The following is a 20,579-nucleotide window of genomic DNA, read 5'->3' as shown; positions in this document are numbered from 1 at the left end:
TTCAACAATTATTAATTAGGCAAACTAACCCTGTCTTTTTTACTCATATTCGAGCTCATTCTTCTCTCCCCGGACCATTATCTCAAGGAAATAAAACTGTAATATGGCAACATTTTGCATTGGTTCCACCTCAATTACAAATGGATGGGCACCCTCAATTACAAGGAGATATATGAAAATTATGGGCAGTGTCAGGTGACCTAACTATATGGACGGGAAACTTTACTTTAAATATTAATGATCCTAAGGGGCCATTTCAAGTTCATTTACATATTAATAAATCTTACTCTGCTATAGCATGTGTAAAATTTTCTTATTCTTTACTGTATGGGCAGTAAAGAATGATGGTCCCATCACTTCATGGCAAATAGAAGAGGAAAAAGTGGAAGCATTGACCAATTTTATTTCCTTGGGCTCCAAAATCACTGCAGATGGTGACATTAAATTATACTTGCTCCTTGGAGGAAAAGATATGACAAACCTAGACAGCATGTTAAAAAAGCAGAGAGATCACTTTGCCAGTAAAGGTCCATCTAGTCAAAGCTATGGCTTTTCCAGTAGTCGTGTACAAATGTGATAGTTTGACTATAAAGAAGGCTGAACACCAAAGAACTGATGCTTTTGAACTGTGGTGATGGAGAAAACTCTTGAGAGTCCCTTAGACTGCAAGAGATCACACCAGTGAATCCTAAAGGAAATCAGTCTTGAATAGTCACTGGAAGGACTGATGCTGAAGCTGAAGCTCCAATACTTTGGTCACCTGATGTAAAGAGCTGACTCATTAGAAAAGACTTTGATGCTGGGAAAGATTGAAGACAAAAGGAGAAGAGTGCAGCAGAGGATGAGATGGTTAGATAGCATCCCTGACTCAATATACATGAGACTGAGCAAACTCTGGAAGGTAGGGAAGGACAGAGAAGCCTGGCACATTGCAGTTGATAGGGTCGCTAAGAGTTGGATACAACTTATGGAACAACAATGTGATACATCTACTGTGGGTTTCCAAGACACCTAAATCCACAAATATATTCCTCCCGACTCAGCTTCTATGTTGCACAGAAGGACACAGGAAAGACAGTCCATCCTAACTCAAACACATGGAGATAACTCTGAATACATTTTTTTCATATGATAGGCAAAGGATTCAGTTCAGTTCAGTCACTCAGTCTCAGTCATGTCCAATCTTTGTGACCCCATGGAAGCAGCATACCAGGCTTCCCTGTCCATCACCAACTCCAAAAGCTTGTTCAAGCTCATGTCCATCGAGTTGGTGATGTCATCCAACCATCTCATCCTCTGTCAGCCCCTTCTCTTCCTGCCTTCAATCTTTCCCAGCATGAGGGTCTTTTCCAGTGAGTCAGTTCTTCACGTCAGGTGGCCAAAGTATTGGAGTTTCAGCTTCAGCATCAGTCCTTCCAATGAATATTCAGAACTGATTTCGTTTGGGATGGACTGGTTTGATCCCCTTACAGTGTAAGGGACTCTCAAGAGTCTTCTCCAACACCACAGTTCAAAAGCATCAATTTTTCAGTGCTCAGCTTTGTTTATGGTCCAACTTTCACGTCCATACATGACTACTGGGAAAAACATAGCTTTGACTAGACGGACCTTTATTGGTAAAGTAATGTTCCTGGTTTTTAATATGCTGTCTAGGTTGATCGTAACTTTTCTTCCAAGGAGAAAACGTTCTTTTAATTTCAGGGCTGCAGTCACCATCTGCAGTGATTTTCAGTTCAATTCAGTTCAGTTGCTCAGTCGTGTCTGACTCTTTGCGACCCCATGAATCGCAGCACACGCAGCACACCAGGCCTTCCTGTCCATCACCAACTCCCAGAGTTCACTCAGACTCACATCCATCGAGTCAGTGATGGCATCCAGCCATCTCATCCTCTGTCTTCCCCTTCTCCTCCTGCCCCCAATCCCTCCCACCATCAGAGTCTTTTCCAATGAGCCAACTCTTCGCATGAGGTGGCCAAAGTACTGGAGTTTCAGCTTTAGCATCATTCCTTCCAAAGAAATCCCAGGGCTGATCTCCTTCAGAATGGACTGGTTGGATCTCCTTGCAGTCCAAGGGACCCTCAAGAGTCTTCTCCAACACCACAGTTCAAAGGCATCAATTCTTCGGCGCTCAGCCTTCTTCACAGTCCAACTCTCACATCCATACATGACCACAGGAAAAACCATAGCCTTGACTAGACGGACCTTTGTTGGCAAAGTAATGTCTCTGCTTTTGAATATACTATCTAGGTTGGTCATAACTTTTCTTTCAAGGAGTAAGCGTCTTTTAATTTCATGGCTACAGTCACCACCTGCAGTGATTTTGGAGCCCCAAAAATAAAGTCTGACACTGTTTCCACTGTTTCCCCATCTATTTCCCATGAAGTGATGGGACCGGATGCCAAGATCTTTTTTCCGAATGTTGAGCTTTAAGCCAACTTTTTCACTCTCCTCTTTCATTTTCATCAAGAGGCACTTTAGTTGTTCTTCACTTTCTGCCATAAGGGTGATGTCATCTGCATATCTGAGGTTATTGATATTTCTCCTGGCAATCTTGATTCCAGCTTGTGCAGCCCCCCCAAAATAAAGTCTGTCACTATTTCCATTTTTAGGAATACATAAACCTAAATATGGGCTTCATAAATGGCTCGGTGGATAAGAATCCATCTGCCAATGCAAGAGATGTAAGAGACTCAGGTTTGATCCCTGGGGTGGGAAGATCCTTGGAGTAGGAAATGGCAACCCACTCTAGTAGTCTTGCCTGAAAAATTCCATGGAGAGAGGAGCCTAGCAGGCTACAGTCAATGAGGTCTCAAAGAGTTGTATGACTGAGTATAGCACAGGACAGCACAGTACAGGAAACCTAAGTATATAAGAACATAGGACCATATAAAGAATTTCTTTGAGTTTGGAATGTAGATTTTCGTAGAGAAAAAAGTCATGAGGTCCTGTTAAAATGAGTCTAACAAGTCTTAGCCCAAAGTCACTCTGGCGAGAATGTGTTCCTTTGAACAAAAGAGTATAATCGAAATTTTAATAAAATTTTAATGTGGAGTAGAATATAGTATGTGAAGCTAGTATTAACATTTAATTAATGAAGATTTTATTTCTTAAGGGCTATAAAACAAGAAAAGATTAATCTCATAACCTGGAAGTTTTTACTTCATCATTGTTTTCTCTTTGTTTCTGGCTGAGTTGTAATTTCAAGTGAGTAGACAGAGGCATGAGCAGAAGGCAATGGCACCCCACTCCAGTACTCTTGCCTGGAAAATCCCATGGATGGAGGAGCCTGGTGGGCTGCAGTCCATGGAGTTGCGAAGAGTAGGACATGACTGAGTGACTTCACTTTCACTTTTCACTTTCATGCATTGGAGAAAGAAATGGCAACCCACTCCAGTGTTCTTGCCTGGAGAATCCCAGGGATGGGGGAGCCTGGTGGGCTGCCGTCTATGGCATCGCACAGAGTCGGACACGACTGAAGCCACGCAGCAGCAGCAGTTACCTATTTTACACATGATGGTGTATATGTGTGTGTGTGTGTGTGTGTGTGTGTGTGTGTGTGTGTGTGAATGCTACTTTCTCAGTTTGTCCCACCCTCTCCATCCTGGGCTGTGTCCACAAGTTTGTTCTCTATGTCTGTATCTATATTCCTTCCCTGCTGTACATGAGAATTCAACACAACATTGTAAAGCAATTATCCTCCAATTAAAAAAAAAATCACCCTTATAAGCAACAAAAATCATGTCTTCCTTTATATATATATTTCCCCATAGTGCCTTTTATTAATAAACAAAAATATTCTTTAAAGAAATAGGTGTTAGTAGTATAATGAGGTATTAACAGTGATTTCGACCAATTTAACTTAATTAAACCAAAGTTTCTTATTGGAAATGTGAGGTTGAGAAAGATTTATTTATTTTTTCTAGATTTAAATATCTGACTTTTATTGAAAAAATCTAGTTTACATGGTTTGTAGTAACACTTTTAAATGATCATAATCTGAAGACAATAGCTTTTAAGTTCCCACTCCTAGAAAGTACCAGTATTATTTATGTTTTCTTGCTCCTTATAAAATTTGACTTTGTCTTCCTAGTAACACAGTCTCCATGAACTAGCCAAGACCCGTCAGACTGGTTCTATTTAGATCATCAGTGACTTCCCTCTTCTCCTTAATCCAGCCCTCAAAGTTGCTGATAGAGTCTGGATACACACACTTGATTGCAGACCTTGGTCTCCACAGGAATCTTCCCTGCTGGTCAGCAATGTATCGGTGAGTTCTCTTTTCTTGTGTCTAAAGTTAACTTGTTTGAAATGGCATGAATCACATCAAGGAATGTGTAGATCTCTAATTCATTATTTGCTTAATATGGAAAAATACTTTTGATATTTTAACTGAAATTTTGTCAAGAAATAGATTTCTCTTCTTTATATACTAGTATTCCCTGTCCTCTTCCGTCTCATTCCAAAATGTTTCTCTATATACTTTCAAAAGAGCTCAACAAAAGATAAAGATACATGGTGTTTGACAACCGTCTTTTAGTTTGTTTTGAGGAAAATAGAATGTGTTTTTACCTTGAGTTCTATTTGTCCCAAGTCATGTTCTGTATTATGGAGAAGGAAACAACAACTCACTCCAGTGTTCTTGCCTGGGAGATCCCATGGACAGAGGATCCTGGTGGGCTATAGTCCATGGGGTTGCACACAACAGAATGACTAAACAACAACAATAATGTTATATATCATAGTGCATTATACTATATTATACACTTAATTAAAATTATACATGAGAAAAAAACTGAAACCAACCTTAAAGATTAAACTTATGCTTCTTTCTGTAAATAAATTGTATAAATTTTAAAAACTATATATGTTTTAAAAGAACAAGAAAAATTTAAGAAGACAATGGGATGAAATTATTATAGTTGGATTTTCAAAATAAATCCAATGATGTACCTAGATACAACTTCTCTAATAGAGAAATCATAATTATTTTGAGGCCGTTTTCTTTAAGAGTTAGAAACTAAATAGTAACAAGTTTACAATGTACTAGTTTGGACTCTGAACATTTTATCCTCATATTAAAAATTTATTTTCTCTGATTAAAATATTGGCATGTTATTTTTTTTAAATTTCTGCTTTGAAAAGAAAATAATTTGAAAAGTATAAAACTCCTAATGGGATCTTAAAATGAAGAACATGCAAGCTCTGTAATTGATAGAGAGTCCTACAAAGTTATGAGAATTTTAATACCCTCTATATTTGTTCATGAGTCAACTCAGAGCTAGAGACATCACAAATTTAATCAGACTTTTCAAGGCTTCCTGCCTTTTTCAAGTACTTCTCTATAATCCATAATGGTTTTGTATCTACCCTCTTGTCTGCCTTACTTTTTACAATATTACTATAGAAAATGGCTTTTATTTAAATATATAATCCAATCAAACTCAAGATTCTAAATTTGATTTCAGGCTACATTGATCTGAGTCTGGATTTTGTGTAGGGGAGTTATAATGTGGGGATATTGGAATGAATTTTTCTGAGTATAATCTCTAATTTGAAGCAAAAAATATTTTCAGTTCTGCTTCATCATAGATGAAAGATATGTATCAACAGAAAACAAACAAAAACTTCCTGATCTAAAAATTGTATAGAAAGTGGAGCATAATTATGTTTGAGTCAGCCTGGGCGATGTTCAGAGAATGGGTAGAGTCAAAAGGGATTAAACTTATTATGCACAATTGCTGGAATAAATGTACCAACTAGAATGCTTTGAAGAAAGAGGTATATTGAAATATATAAGAAATTTCATTTTTTTAACAGTGATTGTTATAGGTTTTTATTTTTTACTGAAATATAATGTATATATAGTAAAGTATGCATTAAATATTTTTGCAACTCAGTGAATTCTCATAAGCTGAACACATTTGTGTCAAAAGCACTGAGATCAAGAAATCAGCCCTCCTGAAGTTTTCCTTTCATTTCCATTGACTATTCCCAAGGATTTCCATTCTCTACAGGCAATCTCTTTTTAAGGCTACCAGTTCATAAATGGGAAGGCAAATCAGAAACAGGTGGAAAAATTTATCAAATGACATGCTTCTTTTTTTTCCCTCTTTTTTTTAACACCAAAAACATATTGTATCGGGGTGTAACCGATTAGCAATGTTGTGATAGTTTGAGGTGACCAGTGAAGGGACTTAGCCATAAATATACGTGTATCCAATTTCCCCAAACCTTACTCCCATCCTGGGTGGCATGTAACATTGAACTCTGCTACTTTTTCTTTAAGCATATTTCTGATGTTCTTCACTACTTCTTCACTACTTCAGCTACATAGCTCCTTCATTACTTTACCTGTTCTAAATGAAAACCACTACTTATCAACAAAGGTCCACCTAGTCAAGGCTATGGTTTTTCCAGTAGTCATGTATAGATGTGAGAGTTGGACTATAAGAAAAGCTGAGTGGCGAAAAATTGATGCTTTTGAACCATGGTGTTGGAGGAGACCCTTGAGAGTCCCTTGGACTGCAAAGAGATCCAACCAGTCCATCCTAGAGGAGATCAGTCCTGGGTGTTCATTGGTAGAACTGATGTTGAAGCTGAAACTCCAATACTTTGGCCACCTGATGCGAAGAGCTGACTCATTTGAAAACACCCCGATGTTGGGGAAGATTAAGGACAGGAGGAGAAGGGGATGACAGAGGATGAGATGGTTGGATGGCATCACTAACTCAATGCACATGAGTTTGGGTAAACTCCAGGAGTTGGTGATGGACAGGGAGGCCTGGCATGCTGTGGTTCATGGGGTCGCAAAGAGTCGGGCATGACTGAGCAACTGAACTGAACTGAACTGAATTTTAGAATTTAAAAGTTAGAATAAATTCAGATCAGGTAAACATTATTCTTCAAATACTATTGTTTTCTCCAAATTCTGATTTTATACTGTTCTTTGAACATGAAGAAATCAATACATTACTTTTATTAAAAAAAATACAACAGAAGGTTAAAGAAAACTTTTTCAGGTGTAAGCTTACAGGGAAGAGATTTTGGAAAAGAAGAATATATTTATTAAACAATAATATAATATATAATAATATAATAATCTTGATGGACATGTCTGCCGACTGTATTCACCAGCAAGCACTGACAACCAGCAACCATTGACAGCAGACAGAATTTATAGACATTAATATTTCACACGTTTAGACAGATGAAGGTAAACTGAGCACTATTCCAATGAAACAAAATGGACAACTTTAATTTTTACTCAGTAGATAAGCATTATCTCTCAACTTATAACCCATGGATCCCCTCCACTAAATTCACTGGGTATTTATTAAAAAAAAGTTCAGTTCTCATTCAAGAATTCCCATGAATCTCTGGTTGAGGTATGGGAATTGTATTTTTAAAAGTTACACAGAGTAATTCTGATTTACTATAAAGAACTGATACAGTGTAAAGCCATAGAAAGAAAGGAACTTTTAAGACAGAAAGAACTTAAAGTAGAAATGAAATAGGTCAGCTATTAAAGAGGTGGCCCTTTATTTTCTTTAAATCGGTATAATTATATCTTAATGGGAGGTGTTCTCTTCCCGGTCACCTTTTCCTCCAAGGGAGAATAGTAGTCATTTACACAACATAGTGATGATTAAGGAAGAGAAGATAACTTCAGAATGTATGGGAAACTGAGGGTGGATACAGACATAATTTGGGTAGTTAGTGTCTGACAGAGAGAGTGTTCTTACTTGGGTTAAAAATGTGTCTGCTTACAGGGAAAAATCTCAATGTAAATTTAATCTAGCAACATCTTCCTTTCTGCCCTGAAATTAGTCAACAGATAGTGATAATGAAGGGTGAGGTGCAGGTCCAGAGATGCTTTATGATGGTGCTCCAAGTGTTTAATGCTCTGTGTCACTTCTCTTTCAGCTGAGATAATCCTGGTCCACGTAACAACTTTTAATGAGTTCTCATTCTGTACTAAGCTCTTTGTGGAAGAAACTGATTTGTTGAGCACCTATATTATGTATTACACCTTTTGTAAAATGCTATCGGATTTAATGTTGACAATCCTTTGAGAAACTGGTATTATGATCTCTCCTTTAAAAGACGAAATAATTGCAGCTCGGAGTTAGTGAGTGTTGGATGGAGAAACTGACCTTGACCTTTCTGGCTCTGTAGTCTATCATTTTTACTATAATACTGTCTATTGTGTGTAGGAAGCTAAAAGAAGAGTCTTTGGAAAATTGGCTTCCTAAAAGAGAAATGGAAAACACACACATATGCATATACACACATGGAAAAAATGTGTATGCTTGTGTAGGAATACCTGTTTATATAATGTATAGGCAAAGGAATAAGTCAATACTGGTTAATATTAAAGAATGGACAGATGTACCAAAGGAGGAAGGAGGGTGGTATAATTTTATTTTCATTGATTGATCTTTATAAATGTTTTGAAGAATTCATAGACTGTCCTTACTTAATTTTCTTAAAATTGTCTCTGTATTTAAACAAGAGGATGTGAACTAACTTTACTGTACTATCTCAAAAGTGATCAGCATTCAATTATACAATTGCTTTCTAAAAAAGATTGCAGCATTTGCTATAGTGTGAAAATCAAGTTTTCCTTAGTGCCCCATTTCATGGAAGAAATTCATTAGTCTGTAATAACTGTAACTGTCTAGTGAACCTTTGTTATTATTCATTTTTGTCTGCTTTCGTCCAAAATATCCTTGTTTCAGTATAATATGGGAATAAATAGAAACATTCAAAAAATAAAACAACATCACAGCTTTCTTGTCAGCACTGAGATTTACAAGTATGCCTGATGCTTTCATCCTTGAGGATGGGGACACCAGGCAGTTGTGGAACAGGTCTTCTAAGACTGTTAGTGCTGAAATGGGCGTTCTGTCTGCATTTCACGACTTTCTCAGGATTAGAGTTTAGAGGAATTCTGCTAAGTACTTTTCAAAGCGCACTCCTTTGGACATACTCTCATTGAAGATGGTGGATGAGAATTTTGAAGAATGGTCTCACAGTTTCAAGCATAATTTGAAGGTTTTGAAATGAGTGGGTTAGAGAATAGGAAAATTTTAAGAGGTTGAGAAAGAAAAGTGGGCTGCAGAGGTACCATATCATGCCAGAACCTGCAAGCCCAGCCTTCTCCTATGTACATAAGTGGCCTGCATAATTGAGCAATTTCTGAGATTTTTAGAATAACCCCAAGATGATAGAAATAAGCTTATGATATTTGTCAACAACAAAATACAGAGAAATGCTTCCTGTCTACCAGCCTCAGAGGTCTACTTAGAAGAGTATCCATTGAATGATAACATTGTTCCTTGAAAATATAACTTTTATATCTTTTGACACATGAGACAGTTAAATCAGCATAACAGTAGCACTACTGAGGTAGATAGAGGAGGCATTGTGGGGATGGTATAGCATTGTGATTAAGAACCTATGTTTGCAATCAGATAGACCGAGGTTAGGGCTTCCCTGGTGGCTCAGATGGTAAAGAATCAGCCTGCAATATGGGATACTCAGGTTCGAGCCCTGGGTTGGGAAGATCCCCTGGACAAGGGAATAGCAACCCACTCTGGTATTCTTGCCTGGAGATTCTCATGGACAGATGAGTATAGCAGGCTACAGTCCATGGGGTTGCACAGAGTTGGACATGACTAGGCGACTAATACACTCAACACACACACACACACAGACCTGGGTTAATTACCAGTTCTGTCATTTATCACCTCTGGGCAAATATTGTTACTTGACTAAGCATCAGTTTCCTCATCTAGAAAATAGGTATAATAATATAACCATTGTTTTTTTTTTATAAAGATTAAATGCACATGATATTTTAGAACAGTAGGTAGCGCACAGCACATGTGAAACAAATGATGGCAATTATTACTTTGTTCTGCACTGACTTATAGCTAAACTTTAAAGAGTGCTAAATCCTTCTGTATCTGCTTCTGCAGCTTCAAAAAAGATATCATCTGACATCTTCAGATGAAAGATTGCAAGATACAGTTTAATGGTGACTCTATGATACTTTGGAATCCAAAATATCTGATTGCAAACTCCAGTCTATCTGATTGCAAATATAGGTTTTTAATCACAGTGCTATACAATCCCCACAATGCCTCCTCTATCGACCTCAGTAGTGCTACTGCTATGCTGATTTAACTGTCTCATGTGTCAAAAGATATAGAAGTTATATTTTTAAGGAACAATGTTATCATTCAATGGATAGTTTTCTAAGTAGACCTCAGAGGCTAGTGGACAGAAAGCCTTTCTCTTTGTGTTCTATAAATTAAGGGATACCACAGTCAAAGATTAAGTAATTCACATGTGATCACATGAATGAGTGAGTCAGTCAATACTAAAGATGGAATCTGTCCTCCCAGTTCACCTGTGTACTGAGTCCAGTGTTACCAAGCAGAAGAGTTAAACTAACACAGGTGTCTACCTGACCCAGGAGATATTATTGTTGCTGTTGTTATTATTGCCATTTGAATATGTATAGAAATATATGGACTTTTAAAAATTGCTTATTGCACATTAAAAGCTTATCAGGTCATAGTAAAATTCAGAAGATATATATCTGTATATACATTAGGATATATATGGATATATATGGATATATTATATATGCACCTATGTTCTTTACACAAAACTTCAACATATATTCTTGACACATATCAACAACTGTGAGGCAGACAATTTTAATATGATCATGATTTTACAGATAGGAAAACCAAAGATTAGGAAGACTGAGACTTCCAAATCCCTAAGTGATTTGTAGAACTGGAGTTTGAACATACACCTCTAACTCTGGGCTTGAACTCTCTAATACTCCCTGCTGCCACCACCACATCATGATCCCTAGAATCTCAAGTGCTTTTTTTGTTGTACTAAGTGCTCAGTTGCTCATGGACTGTAGCCTGCCAGGCTCCTCTATCCATTGGATTCTCCAGGCAAGAATACTGGAGTGGGTTGCCACGCCCTCCTCCAAGGGATCTTCCCGACCCAGGGATCAAACCTAACCCAGGGATCGAACCTGCACTGCAGGTGGATTCTCTACCATCTGAACCACCAGGGAAGCCCACTCTCTCGGTTAAGCAGAGATAACTTTCCTTGCTCTTTAAATAATTAGCTTAACCTTAGTGTCTCCATTTCCCTAGTCCAGAAAATAGCAAAGATAATAAATGATACATATAAAATATTTCAAAGCAATCTTTCAAACCTTAAAATACATTCAAGTCATAATTAAGCACTTGGATATATATTACTGGATCCAACAGCAAAGCTAGATTTGGGCTTCTTAAGCAGAGTTCTAAAGCTTTGCACTAAACTGTATATTTCATGGCTGATTATTGGCTTGATTTACATATTTTTAGAGCTAGACAGCTCCAAAGATGAGTACTTTTACACATTTTCTTTACCAGTTGAATCCTTTTTACACACAGGTCAATTCAGTTCAGTTCAGTTGCTCAGTCATGTCCACATCTTTGCGACCCCATGGACTGTAGCACGCCAGGCTTCCTTGTCCATCACCAGCTCCCAGAGCTTGCTCAAATAATGTCTATCAAGTTTGTGATGCCGTCCAATCATCTCATCCTCTGTCATCCCCTTCTCCTCCTGCCTTCAGTCTTTTCCAGCATCAGGGTCTTTTCCAATTTGTCAGTTTTTCACATCAAATGGCCAAAGTATTGGAGTTTCAGCTTCGTCATCAGTCCTTCCAATGAGTATTCCGGACTGATTTCCTTTAGGATGGACTGGTTGGATCTCCTTGCAGTCCATGGGACTCTCAAGAGTCTTCTTCAACACCACAGTTCAAAAGCATCAATTCTTCAGCGCTTAGCTTTCTTTACGGCCCAACTCTCACATCCATACGTGACCACAGGAAAAACCAGAGCCTTGACTAGACGGACCTTTGTCAGCAAAGTAATGTCTCTGCTTTTTAATATGATGTCTAGGTTTGTCATAGTTTTTCCTCCAAGGAGTAAGCGCCTTTTAATTTCATGGCTGCAGTCACTATCTGCGGTGATTTTGGAGCCCAGGAAAGTAAAGTCTCTCACTGTTTCCATTGTTTCCCCATCTGTTTACACACAAGATTCATGCAGACCCCTGCTGTATGGAGCACTGTTGCTATGGGTGGAGTAGGACTGAGACTTGGAGGCCTTACCTGCTCTATCATCTCTGTATCCCCTCAGGCACATGAGGGAATTGAGGGATTTTTCAACCTGTTTTGAAAGCAACTTAATTCTTCATTATGAAGTAGGAATAATGACAAAGCCAACATTTGTTGACCATATACTGTTTACTTGTCATGATGCTAATTGCTCTATATGTGTTATTTCATTAACACTTAAAAGAACCATACAGTTAGGATCTATCATTATCTCTATTTATAGGAGGGGAAATGTAGACCGAGAGAGGGTTAACTTGCTTGCAGCAAGTGAGAAGTAGAACTGGGCCTAAACCCAAGCTGTTTGACCCCAAAGCCCAGACCTATATCCACAAACAAGAAAATAGAAGTTATTTGCATAAAGTTATAGAACTTGTTACAATGAATCCTAAGTGGAATCTTGGTTTCCTTTTTTTATTAGCATCAGACTTATTACTCATATCTCAAAATTGTGTGGCCAGGGAATACTAAGTAAAATACTTTATGTATCTTTCATATATAAAACTTCAAGGTAATTCAGTTCAGTTCAGTTCAGTTCAGTTCAGTTCAGTCACTCAGTCATGTCCGATTCTTTGAGACCCCATGAATCGCAGCACGCCAGGCCTCCCTGTCCATTACCAATGCCCGGAGTTCACTCAGACTTGTGTCCATCGAGTCAGAGATGCCATCCAGCCATCTCATCCTCTGTCGTCCCCTTCTCCTCCTGCCCCTAATCCCTCCCAGCATCAGAGTCTTTTCCAATGAGTCAACTCTTCGCATGAGGTGGCCAAAGTACCGGAGCTTCAGCTTTAGCATCATTCCTTCCAAAGAAATCCCAGGGTTGATCTCCTTCAGAATGGACTGGTTGGATCTCCTTGCAGTCCAAGGGACTCTCAAGAGTCTTCTCCAACATCACAGTTCAACAGCATCAATTCTTCGGCGCTCAGCCTTCTTCACAGTCCAACTCTCACATATATACATGACCACAGGAAAAACCATAGCCTTGACTAGGCAGACCTCTGTTGGCAAAGTAATGTCTCTGCTTTTGAATATACTATCTAGGTTGGTCATAACTTTCCTTCCAAGGAGTAAGCGTCTTTTAATTTCATGGCTGCAGTCACCATCTGCAGTGATTTTGGAGCCCCCAAAAATAAACGCTGACACTGTTTCCACTGTTTCCCCATCTATTTCCCATGAAGTGATGGGACCAGATGCCATGATCTTCGTTTTATGAATGTTGAGCTTTAAGCCAACTTTTTCACTCTCCTCTTTCACTTTCATCAAGAGGCTTTTTAGCTCCTCTTCACTTTCTGGCATAAGGGTGGTGTCATCTGCATATCTGAGGTTATTGATATTTCTCCCGGCAATCTTGATTCCAGCTTCTGTTTCTTCCAGTCCAGCATTTCTCATGATGTACTCTGCATAGAAGTTAAATAAGCAGGGTGACAATATACAGCCTTGACGTACTCCTTTTCCTATTTGGAATCAGCCTGTTGTTCCATGTCCAGTTCTAACTGTTGCTTCCTGACCTGCAAGGTAATTAGTAAATATATTTCTTGAATGTCCTCTTGTCACAAAGATAATTACACTAAAAAATCACAATTTACCTTGGTTGCAACTAATCTGTTTTGCATAATGGATTAGTTCCAGTTCAGCTATGACTGCTGGAAACTTAAAGTGTCTTATATAAAATGTCATTTTATTTCAGTTTAATGTAAGGCAAGTCTGGAGTTAGGAAAGTAATGGCTGATAGGGAGATTCACCAAGTATTTAGGAATCCAGGCTTCCATTGCTGTGTTGTCCCATGACATGAATATATAGCCTCCCAATCATGGTTCAGTGTGATTGCCTGAACTCCAACTAGCACATTAGGATTCTACCCACTGGGATAGAGACTCCATTGGTCAGAACTTAAATCCATATGGAGATTTATGAATAAGGGACACTCTTCTATTTTCCAGGGGGCCATATGTTCAACCAAAAGTCAAAGATTCTACAACTAAGGAAAATATTTGGAATAGGCACCTATGAGTCTCCAGCACAGACATGCTAAATTTGAATGATGAGAGATATGTCCTGTTGTGAACAGTAGGCAGATAGATATATGAGTATAAAGTTTAGACATGTGATCTGCATTTATAGATTTGGTAGCCATTAACATTTAGATGTGAATTAAAGCCACAGACATTGATGACTGAAAATATTTAGTTCTTTTGGATAAGATGATACTTTGCTTATACTTTTATGGTGTTAATTTGGACTATTAATTCTATCTTATGTTAATATGAATCTGAGCATATTTCACTGCTACTATACAATGACAATACATTAAATTATAACTAAGTTGAGTATTTAATGCAATGATTAATTTTACAAATTCATGTTCCATCCAAAAATTAAAACTCAATACATCCATTATATTATAGGTCAGCAATTGGTACAAGAAATTCACTAACCAAAAATCTCACTTTTGTAAGAATAATATAAACATTAACAGAATCCATACATTTTCCAATTCTTCCTCATTGTTAAATTAATTCATATGGGTTTTATTACGTGCATAAACTTCTAGATTTTCTAAGGGATTCTTTGTATATGGCATACAGTGCTTGCCAGGGAAACAACAATGAGGAGGACACCACAGAGTCTTAACACATGTTCCAGCTGGCACATTCTAATTTTAAGGCCCATCAGTGATTTGTACAAAATGCAATTTTACAAGTTTGGGACTTTTAAAACTGGCTTAGGATGTAAGTAGTCAAGAAACTTTATGACTTTCTCATATAAAACTCAGGTTATTTCAAATGACTTGCAGACTTGTAATTTGACCATGCCAAATAATCTGGCATCATCCATCAGAAAAATGATACGTATGAAAATTATGGTAAAATTGATTGCTTAGAAAATTGTCAATTTTAATTGTAATATTGTTGAACATTTCTTAGATTATATGAGACATGGAACTCTAGCTTTGGTGGAAACTAAAGCATATTTAGATCAATTAAAATTCTAAATGTTTCCTACATGAAGAAAATGAGAGCATATTCAACATCATTTAAATTGGGAATTATGGGTTGCTGGAACTTCTGGGATGTTGAATTTGCTCTCTCAGATTTCTCATCTGACAAAAACTTACATGAAAGGACTTAATTCTTAAATAAAAGGTCTAATACAGAGACACATGTCACTGGTCTTTCAGTTCAGAGTTATTTCTGCTACATCGTGTGAACTGTTATAAGAGGCATCTAGACAAAGTCATGGGAAAGATTTGGTAAGAGGACACCTAATGCTACAAAAAAATTCTGAAAGTCAGTGCTGTACATTAACAGCTTCAAGAATGTCTCTGGCTCAGTTTTCTCAATCATTGTTTTCTTCTGATACTCCTGCCAAAATTACTCATGCACTCCCTGTTGGTGCTTATTTTCCTTCCACATTTTCAAGTGCATACAATTCCCTATGGCTAGCTGCAATGATGTCTCATCAATATTTCTGTGTGAAACTGCTGTCTTTAAAATTGCCTACTCAGGTCATTTTGACTTACTGTGTTGACCTGGAAAGAGTTTGAAGGAAATAAAGCAAATATCTTACTGTAATTAAGGACTAAAATAGCTCACTTTATAAGTATATAGACCCATATCCAGTTACTTAATACAATCTTTATATTTTTGTATCCCATCTATCTGTGGCTATAAATTTCTAGAGGTCAGGCAGAGTGCCAACCTAAGTCTCAGTTTGTAGTTTGTGCTATATCATATCTGGCTGGGAACTTAATAAAGAGCAGGTTGATAACACAGTTGAGATCAGAGACATTCCTTACTGTTGAATTGCCATTAATGCTTATATAATAACATGTGTCCAAAAAAGTTTGACGATACCATATGTGTAATCACAAATTCCTTTTAATGTAGGCAGGATGAAAGATATTATCACTTGAGTTTTATGGTCAGTTAAATACAAGAATCATTAAGCTATGGGTTTTGTCTAAGTTAACAGTTAGTGGTAGGGTTTTCTATCTTTTCCAACATTTACTAAAAACTTACTATTGTATTAAGTAATACAATGCTTATTAAAAATTTATTACTGCACACAGTAATACTGTATTCTTATGTCTATGATTTTAATAACTTTTAGCTTCTTTATAATGTGAAAATGCCACACAAAGGCATTTAATAATTAGTGAAGAGTTGTTAGATAAAAAATTATCTTAGAGCTTGATATAATTTCACATTGCCCCCCCCACATAAAATTGTTTTCACTGAATAATAATTGGTGCAATTTTCCAGTCTTGAGGAACATATTAAGATTATTATAAAACTAATTTTTGTTTCTATGCTAAGAATATTACGGAGAATATTGTTCGTGACATTACAGAGTATTCTTTCTATTAGAATCTAAAAGAATTTCACTGCAGCCAAATAATTGTTCAGGTTTTATCTTATGGGTACCATGAAGAATGTACATGAACAGGGTTTATTTGTTTTCCTTGTTTTGTTTTTGAGTTGGCTGCTAGAAAGCTTCAAATTTTGTGGTCTGACTTAAGGAAGTATCCAGATGGGGAATTATGATAAGTAGTTTTAGCACTAGTCTCATTTTGTGTTTTCACTTATGTCTTACTTTTTTCCTAAATCTCTAAATAAAACCATATATAAACATAATTTAATACCACATATACTTTAATAATTATATAAATGTAAAGTATATATCTACTGGAGTGGGTAGCCATTCCCTTCTCCAGAGGATCTTCCCGACCTAGGGATTGAGCCCAGGTCTCCTGCATTGCAGGCAGATACTTTACCATATGAGTCACAGAGAAACCCATATATCTTTATGGGGGTACCTTAAATCAATCTAGAACAAAATAAAATATAAATAAAAACATTTATAATAAAAATAATGAGCTTCCCACCATTTATCTTGGTGCTATAAAAAGAAAATGGAAACAACTGTTTAGAAATTAGATTACTACTTTGTTATGATTGTAACTTCTCTTTGAGAACTAGTTTTTATTGTAGGGAATACACACATAATTCAGTCCAAGGGTCTGGCTGATGCTATCAGATAATTTATATGTGTATTCATATAACAGTGGACACAACACAAACATGTTATTTGTAACTTTATAAGGAGTAATGCATTTGTATTTCTTAAAAAAAAAACATGGCAATGAAAACATATGATCCATGAACATATATTCAAAATTTTAGTTCCACCTTGGATATTTTAATAGTGTTGTTCTAGTTTATAGTAAGACTCTAATCTCATAAGATTGAAGATCTCACCAGTACCTGTGGATACAAGTCTTCCACAAAGGACAAAGTATCTGAAATATTTGTGTGGATGAAACAAGCAGGCACACTCTGTGATGTAGAGAAATGAGCTAAATATAAAATAAAACCTGAATCAATATTTATCAGTTGATATTTTAAAACTGAAGCACTGACTTAGGGAACTGGCAATGTCATAAGTTGCACGCTCAGTTGTGTTCGACTCTGTGTGACCCCATGGACTATAGCCTGCCAGGCTCCTTTGTCCATGGGATTTTCCAGGCAAGAATATTGGAGTGGATTGTTGTTTCCTCCTCCAGGGGATCTTCCCGACCAAGGGATCGAACCCATGTCTCCTGCATTGGCAGGGCGATTCTTTACCACTGAGCCAGAGAGGCAGCTATGGGGTCACAAAGAGTCGGACACCACTTAATGACTGAACATGAGCATGAGAACATCATAAGGGACTATGCTGTTACTTCGTCATGATATCTTTCTTTATGCTTTTGTTTGGATATCCTAATTATGTACAGACATTTAATGCTCCCAAATAATATATGTCTCCTGAAATTAATGTCCCCTTATTTTAATCTATCACTTTTCTGTGTTACAATAATACTTAACAGTAGATAGATAAAATCACAGTTGGAAAATTATATATTTTAAACAGGTAAAATAAACATATTAGCCAAAAGTTTAATTATTACATTAAAGTGTTTTATGAAAGTCATGCTTTACTTAAATAGTAAATAGTCTTCATAATCACTGACTTATCTTTTCCCGTGTGTAATATTCCAGTTTTGTGTGTAAGACTGAGGCAGACCAGAAGTGCTAGGAAGGACTGGAGGTTGAAACACATACTGTGGTACTGACAAATGATCGTTCAGTTTGGAGTAATCAACTTCTATTCAATTCCCTCTGTGAATGTATCTTGAGCAGCAGAGTGGTCAGAGAATAGAGATAAGTAAGGCTCAGACATTATCCTCAAGGGAACTCAAGATGTATATTCTGATGCTGACACTTGAAAGTGAAAGTGAAGTCACTCAGTCATGTCCAGCTGTTTGCAACACCATGGACTGTAGCCTACCAGGCTCCTCCGTCCATGGGATTCTCCAGGCAAGAGTACTGGAGTGGGTTGCCATAGGGGTGAATGAAACTTACTGAAGTGGAGGGGACTTTTCGGAACTGAATCTTATGTATACAGAGGCATCTACGATGAAAGCGAAATACAAACTCTAAGTTACTCTATATAGGAGGCAGCAGGAGCAAAGACAAACAGCCAGAAAGCTCATGGGGAAGAATGGGAACGCCAGGCCAGCTGAGGCCAACTTGGATTTCTAGTGGTTTCAGTCATTGGCTCTATCATTTCCAGAAGAACAGTTTACTGCAATAGACAATGATTTAGAGATTAGGGAAATAAGCTGTAGGATGAGTTTTAGCGAGACTTGTTAGAACAAGGTCAGTGGTAATGGGATTAGAGACATGTTACATTAGATTTGCCATGTAGTTGAGACTAAAAAATGCAATTATTATAAGTTCTCAAAACAATTAACATTGACTTGTAAGACGGTGCTTACAACAGCCATCAATAATCTGTGGCCCAAGAGCCAAACCTGTCCCACCATCTATTTTTGTACAGTGCTTGAGCTAAGAATTATAGCTTTTAAATGATTGAAATGAATAAAAAAAATTTTTTATAAGTAAAAATTATACAAAATTCAAATTTCGCTGTGCAGAAATAAAGTTTTATGGAATACAGCCGTATTCATTTTTGTGTTTATTAGCTGTACCTGCTTTTAAACTACAATGGCATAGCTGACTAGTTGCAATAGAAAACCAGAAATCTGCTACAGTTACTATGGGACCTTCACAGAAATCTGTTAAAGTTACTATGAAAGTGAAAGTGAAAGTCGCTCAGTCCTGTCAACTCTTTGTGACCCCATGAACTTTACAGTCCACGGAATTCTGCAGGTCAGAATACTGTAGGGGGTAGCTTTTCCCTTCTCCAGGGAATCTTCCCAAACCAAGAATCGAACCCAGGTCTCCTGCATTGCAGGAGGATTCTTTACCAGCTGAACCACAAGGGAAGCCTGCAGTTACTATGCGGCCTTCACCGAAAACTTTGCTGATCTGTGGGTTAAGTAGTTAATAATGTATTGAGATCACCAGCTTTATAGACATCGTGCACATGTTCATTCAAAACACCTCAACTGGACTGAGCAAATGAAACATTCCAACTAAGAATATTAGCACTGCTCACCCTTACAGAAGGGGCTTCCCTCATAGCTCAGTTGGTAAAGAATCTGCCTGCAATGCAGGAGATCCAGGTTCGATTCCTTGGTCAGGAAGATCCCGTGGAGAAGGAAATGGCAACCCACTTGCCTGGAAAATCCCATGGACAGAGGAGCCTGGCAGGCTACAGTTCATGGGGCTGCAAGAGTCGGACACAACTTAGCGACTAAACCACCACCACCCTTACAGAGACTGGATAGTGAGTTCAATATCCATTATTAATCAGTCCATGGTGGTAGTTCTACATTGGCATTTGTTTCGGTAAACTTTCCTCTAAGCACTGTGAGCCTTGTTGTATGGTTCTCCAATGCTTGCCATGAGGTTTATTTGCGATAGTATAAATACCTTTCCTCCCCTCACATTTTTGTTAATGCTCCTGCTTTTCTTTTTATACTATTCTAGAAAATGACACATTAAGAAGTGATCATGATAATGCAACTCTGGACTTGCCTTCTGGCAATTTGGGGCTTATAAAATTATGCTGTGCTGTGCTAAGTCTCTTCAGTCGTGTCCAACTCTGTGTGACCCTATGGACTGTAGGCCACCAGGTTCCTCTGTCCTTGGGATTCTCCAAGAACACTGGAGTGGGTTGCCATTTCCTCCTGCAGTGTCTCTTCCTGACCAAGGGATTGAGCCAGAATCTCTTAAGTCTCCTGCATTGGGAGGAGGGTTTTTACCACTATATATAACCATATTTTTTGCCACATATATAACCATATTTTAACTGCTATGTTCACCTGTTACATTCACTGCCTAGTTAAACATGTCCTCAGTTGAAAAGAAAAATCGTAGAAAGAAAGAAATTTGATACCACTGAAGCTATTAGAATTTATCTAGTCTATCTGAAGGTA

The 20,579-nt window shown here is 37.5% G+C and overlaps 1 protein-coding gene across 1 annotated transcript in view; it reads left to right on the top strand.

Moving 5' to 3' along the window:
• Positions 1 to 20,579, top strand: part of LOC138442916 (transmembrane protease serine 11E-like) — a 60,512-nt gene that overhangs the window by 2,934 nt on the left and 36,999 nt on the right. Inside the window, exon 2 of the mRNA XM_069595031.1 lies at positions 4,176 to 4,267. Coding sequence (XP_069451132.1) covers positions 4,260 to 4,267 — 8 coding nt within the window. The 5' untranslated portion in view covers positions 4,176 to 4,259. The remainder of the gene's footprint in view (positions 1 to 4,175; positions 4,268 to 20,579) is intronic.

Source organism: Ovis canadensis, chromosome 6, assembly GCF_042477335.2.
Source record: "Ovis canadensis isolate MfBH-ARS-UI-01 breed Bighorn chromosome 6, ARS-UI_OviCan_v2, whole genome shotgun sequence".
Taxonomy (NCBI): Eukaryota; Metazoa; Chordata; class Mammalia; order Artiodactyla; family Bovidae; genus Ovis; species Ovis canadensis.
The sequence above is the reverse complement of the archived record's forward strand: the minus strand, read 5'-3'. Positions and strand labels throughout refer to the sequence as shown.